At 41.4% G+C, this 6,728-nt stretch overlaps 1 protein-coding gene across 2 annotated transcripts; it reads left to right on the top strand.

The window, feature by feature from the left end:
- The first annotated feature begins 830 nt into the window (after positions 1-830).
- Positions 831-6,685, top strand: usp14 (ubiquitin specific peptidase 14 (tRNA-guanine transglycosylase)). 2 transcript variants are annotated; one of them, XM_029525034.1, is made up of 16 exons: positions 831-964; positions 1,872-2,017; positions 2,302-2,334; positions 2,448-2,552; positions 3,249-3,352; positions 3,462-3,520; positions 3,604-3,734; positions 3,837-3,917; positions 4,024-4,106; positions 4,286-4,400; positions 4,560-4,625; positions 4,746-4,838; positions 4,927-5,055; positions 5,144-5,204; positions 5,455-5,562; positions 5,661-6,685. In XM_029525034.1, the coding sequence occupies exons 1-16, from the start codon at positions 949-951 to the stop codon at positions 5,804-5,806; spliced, it is 1,476 nt and encodes a 491-aa protein (XP_029380894.1). In that variant the 5' UTR covers positions 831-948; the 3' UTR covers positions 5,807-6,685. The 2 variants fall into 2 exon arrangements, with proteins under 2 accessions (XP_029380894.1, XP_029380895.1); XM_029525035.1 differs by lacking the exon at positions 2,448-2,552.
- Positions 6,686-6,728: the final 43 nt, after the last annotated feature.

Genomic DNA, 6,728 nt, shown 5'->3' with positions numbered 1-6,728 from the left:
AAAAAAAAAAAAAAAAAAAAAGAAAAAAAAGCACTGGAACTATGATCTACTCTTGTCTTGGATAATTTGCATGGTAAATTGCATTGGAGTCCGCACTGATGGATATGTCAATAAACATATCTTTATCATTCATTGTATACTAGTAGTTTTCACTGCTGATATAAATAATTGGTTTCATATTTTATCATCAGGCCATATATAAAACTATCCTAAAACTAGAATACTATGAAACTGCCCTGAAGGCTCTAGAAGCTCCAGATATAACCATGCAAACTGTGGTTGGTTTGCATTAATGTATTTGAGGTCTGGGTATATGTAATGGCGAGGTTTTTTCTTTTTTTTTTAAGTTTGAAATTAGGTTTTGTTTTTTTGTTTTTTTTTTCTGATCTTGAGGACAAGCCTGAGGAGGTTCTGTGTGCTAAAATCCACACAGATACCTGCTATTACTTCAGGATTGTGCAGGATTTTTTTTTAACAAGTTGGGGCCAGATTAAATAGTCACCTATTTGATGATGATCTAGTGGGTGACATCTCAGGGAGGAACAGAGACATGGAGGCAAAACTGTGATTCATCAAGATCAGGCGGATTTTTTTGGATGGGGGGGGCATCACCTGTTTGGAGTCCTGTTGGCTGACCAATCATTGCCAACAACGCTGTAAATGTTAAAGTCTCATATATACTCAAATTAACCTGATTCCAAATAATCTAGGCAAAAAAAAAAAACACAAAAACAACAAAAACAAATCTGTGTGCGTTTTAATCTGCGTGCGTCGCAGGCGGCAGGGAGGCTAGCAGATGCTGGAGCTCATCGATAACTTCCCAGCGTGTTGTTGCAGCGTCATTCTGTTTGAATGAAGTTCAGACCGACAACTAGCCAACTCTTCATTCGCGCCCCGGTGGATCGAAAGAGGAATAAACAGGGTTGAGGAAGTAAAAGCCTGCCAAACATGCCTGTGTTTACAGGTAGGATGTCGTTTTATCACAACACATTCATTGCCACGGACAAAGAATAAGAAAACGCCACCACTTGCACGTGTTTTTGCCCAGCGGAGTAAATTACACTAGCTTGTTAGCTAAGCTAGCTTTAGCATGGGATGTAGTTTTAGCATACTGACGGCAGCAGATAGTGTTCGATCCGGAAAGGACCAAAGGTCGGTGGGTTTCCAGAACAATATCAGGAAGAAAGGCTGCACAGACAACGACTACCTCGCAGGAATCGTGTTGTTTTGTTGCTTACGGTGTTTGGAAGACGTGTTGGCTGAAGCCGGCTATGCTAACTGCTGACTAAACCCACAGAACTAGCTAACTGTCAACTAGCTTGGTTAACCACGGAACAGTTAAACAGCTAGTGAGCTTTAAATAGTCGGTTAAAGTCGTCGCCTTTTAATTTAGCGTACATTGATTTATTTGCTGGTTAGGGTTCGAGGTTTGAGCCTTTAGCATGTCCAACTGTGTAAATAATGGCACTGCGGCTTCACTAGCTCAGGTAGCATCGACCACAGCTAGCCAGATCATGAGTAAACAGTTTGTAAGCTTTCTACTGCCGTTGCGACTGGTTGAAGATTAAAGGTGCTGAAATAACAAGACCTTGCTGTCAGGAAATGCTATTTATCTCCTTTTAACTTTTTCAACCGACCACAGTGTCGCTTTCCAGTTAGCTCCCAAACAGCTGAAGTATTTCTTAGCTGTCACGTTGTGCTTTTAGCCGTCAGTGCGTTGGATGGTGTCTCAGCATCGAGACAGCTTGAAACACTTTCACTGGAGCCAACAAGATGCTGTGTCATACTAAGTTTTCTCACTCAGTCTAGCTTTTCCACCATGGGAGGCTGATGTACAGGTGTGTGTGTGTGTGTCTTTGTCTCTGTTGTAGTGAATGTGAAATGGGGCAAAGAGAAGTTTGATGCAGTGGAGCTGAACACTGAGGAACCACCCATGGTCTTCAAGGCTCAGCTCTTTGCCCTGACAGGAGTCCAGCCGGACAGACAGAAGGTCATGGTGAAGGGAGGCACCCTGAAGGTACACATGTAAACAACCGTCACACACTGTGGATCTGCATAAACGCTGCATTACAGGTTTACACTTTTTTGTTTGTTTTTTAAATATTAGGCAGCATTCATTGTCTTCTTGTCACGTGCCACCAACTGAGCAAAGCTTACAATTATACTTTGATCGGATCCCAGCAAAGAGTAAAGCTTGTGAAAGTGTTGCAGACTTTGATTGTTGCAGAATAAATATTGAAATGCATGCATTGCCTCAATCGGTTTTTGTGGAGTTAACCAATGTACTGTCTCCAATTCTAGGATGAGGAGTGGGGGAACATTAAACTGAAAAATGTGAGTACATATGCATACATTTTAAATAAACACGTCTTCATTGGCAGGTCATTTTAAGAAATGAGTTGGTAAATGTAAATGTTTTGTTCCTGTTGTTTTTATTCTTCCTTTAGGGTATGACTCTGTTGATGATGGGCTCAGCAGATGCCCTGCCTGAGGAGCCTGCTGTCCGGCCTATGTTTGTGGAGGACATGACTGAGGAGCAGCTGGCCTCAGCGGTGAATAAGCCTCAAAATGACCAGTATACCATAAACAAATATGGTGATGGATGATTTCTGTGCTGACATGGCCTCTCTAAATGCGTTATTGTCCATGTGATGTTAACCAAGAAGACAGAATACACTAAATGTACTCTATATTCCCTTTTGAGCTTATCTGCAGTGAAGAATGACATTCACCATCACTTATGAAGACGTGTAGTTCAGAGAGGAATGTGGTCTCGAAGGTGTTCTGTTACTGGCATGGATTTTTGCCACAGATAGCAGATTTAATTTTTTTTGAGGAAAGAAACACAAAGTGCACAATGATTTCTACAAACTGCTGTATCACCTGATGCTGTGCTGCTGTTCGGCCTGCAGTGTCATCTCAGTTAGGAAATTGCCAGTCCATCTTTGCAGAGAGTCACGATTTAAAGGGAAAGAGAGTTGCTGATTAGATTGGCTGTGATGTTGCCAGCGCTTTATTGCAACCCACACAAATGTAATTATTTTATGTTGGCAGTTGCTTACAACATAATGAGTCACTAGCTACTCTGCACTAATGGTCCAGGAAGTAAGCTTTTTAAATAAGGATGCGATTTTAAAAACTGAACAGAACTTTTTCTCCTGTTTAAAATGTGGATCCTCCATCACAGGGTACTGTAATCTCTTAGTATTTGTTGATTGAAAAGCTGCTCACTCTTACTTTACATTCAGATGGAGCTGCCCTGTGGGCTGACAAACTTGGGCAACACCTGCTACATGAACGCCACAGTGCAGTGTTTGCGCTCTGTACCAGAGCTCAAAACTGCCTTAAGAAGGTGGGTTTTCAAAGGTTTCCTTCTTTTCACTTAAAAATGGTACCTCCCTATGTTTTATTGTTTTTGCTTTGGTAGCTTTCCTGCTGATTTCGTCTGTTTCTCTTTGCAGGTATTCGGGTGCTTTGCGGTCTTCAGGTGCAAATGCCCCATCACAATATATCACAGCAGGTAGGACACATAGTGATTTCATCTTGTAAAGGTATATATTTGTCTGAAACTTACTGCTGTATCTACAATTAATTTGTGTTCAGCTCTTCGTGACTTATATGAGACCATGGACAAGACCTCGTCCAGCCTCCCACCCATTATTTTGCTGCAGTTCCTCCACATGGCCTTCCCACAGTTTGCTGAGAAGGGGGACCAGGGACAGTACCTTCAGCAGGTGAGACTCTCCTCAGCAAAATTCTCTCCTCCTCGGTATTAGTGGAATATATAAAGCTGCATCTTTTGTATCTGTGCCCAAATAATTGTCTTGTTTCCCCAGGATGCAAACGAGTGCTGGCTACAGATGATGAGAGTTCTTCAGCAAAAGTTGGAGCCACTAGAGCCAGAGACACCCATGGAGGTACTCAGCAAAAAAAAAAAAAAAAAGTGATGTTTTTATAATGAAAACATATCAAAAGTTGCCTGGTTAAGGAAAAATAACGTGATTATGTTTGTTCAATGTTTAGATGGACACTGAGAGTGAAGCTGCCTCTGCCTCCTCAAAGAAGAACTTCATTGACCAGTATTTTGGTGTTGAATTTGAAACTTGGTATCCTTTGTGGATCACATATTTGAGGCATTTCGTATCTCAGTTCAGTGTGGTTTGACCCTAAAAGTCTGTGTCACAAAGAGCAATGTGTAGTATTATAACTGTGTTGAAAAAAGGAAAGATGAAGTGAAGACATCTGTGCCATCACTCCGACAGAAACTTCCTTAACTCTCATTTAGCATGAAATGCACAGAGTCGGAAGAGGAGGAGCCGATCAATGGCAAGGAAAGCCAGCTGCAGCTCAGCTGCTTCATCAATCAAGAGGTTAAATACCTTGCAACAGGACTAAGGCTGGTAGGTGACTTGTTCCTGTTTCTTCCTTAAAAGCTGTCACACATCTTGTGTATCTTGGCTGTTAAGAGTTCTTGCTGTGTGTTTGTCTGGACCCAGTCATGCTCAGTTTGAGATACTAATGAGGATTTAATGACATTTCTGTCTGTTTTATCACTGCAGAGACTGCAGGAAGAAATCACAAAAATGTCTCCCTCCTTGGAAAGAAATGCCCAGTATATAAAATCTGTAAGTTTGATGTTTTTCATCTGGATATTTAAGAAATTTGATTAAGTCCTTTTAAAAACTGGAGTTTGAAATGTATTTATCTTTTGGATATTGGGTTTTCTGTTTGTTTTGTTCAACCAGTCAAAACTCAGCCGTCTCCCTGCCTACTTGACTGTTCAGATGGTCAGATTTTACTACAAAGAGAAGGAGTCTGTCAACGCAAAAGTCCTTAAGGTTTGTCTGAGGTCACTGTGTCTTGAGCAGAGGTCAATCTGAGAGCCAGTTAAATCCTGAAACAATGCTGTATTGTCTCTTCGTGAAGGATGTCAAGTTCCCACTCATGCTGGATGTCTATGAGTTGTGCACCGCAGAGGTCCAGGAGAAGATGCTGCCAATCAGGTCAAAGTTTAAGGAAGTGGAGGACAAGAAGCTGGAAAAACAGCAGCAAAAGGTAAAGGAAACTTTCTTTTTAAACATGCAGAGTAATTGACATTTCTGTGCAGCGTCTCAGTACAGTGTTATTTATTTTTTTGCCTCAGTTGTTGAAGAAACCAGATGGAGCAAAAGAAGTGAAATATGAGCCTTTCTCCTTCTCTGACGGTAGGTTGACGCGACACCAACATGACACTTGATGAAATGTTTTTGTCACCATTTGTTTCCAATTCAGTGAAGAATTTACACACCACACAAAATGAGGAACATACAGTCATCCCAGTTGGAATGAAAAATGTCGTCACATTGCTTAGTAGTGCAGCAGCAGTTGAGATTGGATTTTCCTGTCAAAGATGTCCATTCAGTCCATTCTGAGCCAAAGTTGCAGAAATTGTAACATGGTGCTGTTTATCTCCAGATCTTGGGTCCAACAACAGCGGCTACTATGACCTGCAGGCTGTGCTGACACACCAAGGCCGCTCTAGCTCATCAGGTCACTATGTGGGATGGGTCAAAAGGAAAGAAGGTAACTAGATCCCTCACACTGTAACCTAATCCAAACATACACAGATCTTCAGGAACTCAGTCTCCCCTTTTTTTTTCTTTGGTGCCTCTCCCTACCAGACGAGTGGGTGAAGTTTGATGATGACAAGGTGAGTCTGGTGTCTCCAGAGGATATCCTTCGACTGTCTGGTGGCGGAGACTGGCATATAGCATATGTTCTACTGTACGGCCCCCGGCGGCTGGAAATACTTGAAGAGGAACAGTAGCTGTGGAAGGTTTCCTAGAAGACAAAGACAACATCCAACACGTATACAAATTGCCATTTCCAAGCACTGTCTGCATAGATGTGCAATAAAACTGGTGTCTTTAAAGATCTGATTACCTTAGGGTTTTTTTTTTTTTGTTGTTTTTTGTAACCAACACAGATGCTTGTAAAACAAATTGTCAAATGGTGTTCAATATTCAACCTTTGTAGGCTTTGAAATGGAGATTGATGAGGCAATCTCTGGACTGAAGCCTTGAATGAGGTTTTTAAGCCTAGCTCTGCAGTTTCATTAAATGTTTTATACACATTGTATATTTTTTAAAGCCTTTGAAAAGGTGCTCATATCATAAAAACAAAATATTCTCTCTAGTCATTTAATCAAATTGTACAAAATGGCCAAGCCGTTGTCCTTGACTTTCTGGCTTGTATCTTCTCAGATGTATTATGGAGACTTTCACTTAACACTGTCAAGATCTTGTTCACCTGTTGGCCCTCTGGGAAATACGGGTTCAGTCGAAGGTCTTAAGTGCTCGGCTTGCATCATCTCCTGGAATTGTTCTTAGATGTAGTAACAGATGAGCTTATTTCTGCCAAAACCTCATTAATGCTGTTTTGGGGGAAGTGTGGGGGAGCTGGTTCAGAACAGGTTGTCCTTGTGAACTGTGTGCAGATAAATAAAGACCATGGTGGTTTACTTGCCTTGAACACTGTTGTTGCTGCTGACACGGATTACAGACTTGGATATCTATACATTTTAAAATGCTCTGCTTCAATTTGTTTCTCCATGCAGGTTTCCGCTCACCCTGCCAGTGTGTAAGCCCTTGCCTTCAACACTCTGTAATAAGTTATTGCCCGACTGCTTCTCATAGGTGGTGAAAATAAAATCTTATACCAAAATATGAGTGGTTGATGTGAGACTGTCA

Source organism: Echeneis naucrates, chromosome 17 (genome assembly GCF_900963305.1).
Source record: "Echeneis naucrates chromosome 17, fEcheNa1.1, whole genome shotgun sequence".
Taxonomy (NCBI): domain Eukaryota; kingdom Metazoa; phylum Chordata; class Actinopteri; order Carangiformes; family Echeneidae; genus Echeneis; species Echeneis naucrates.
The sequence above is the reverse complement of the archived record's forward strand: the minus strand, read 5'-3'. Positions and strand labels throughout refer to the sequence as shown.

Coding starts and splice junctions, on each gene's coding strand:
- usp14 (XM_029525034.1), top strand. Junction 4,839..4,926: donor TCAACGCAAAAGTCCTTAAG/GTTTGTCTGAGG, acceptor CTCTTCGTGAAG/GATGTCAAGTTCCCACTCAT. Junction 5,563..5,660: donor ATGGGTCAAAAGGAAAGAAG/GTAACTAGATCC, acceptor TCTCCCTACCAG/ACGAGTGGGTGAAGTTTGAT.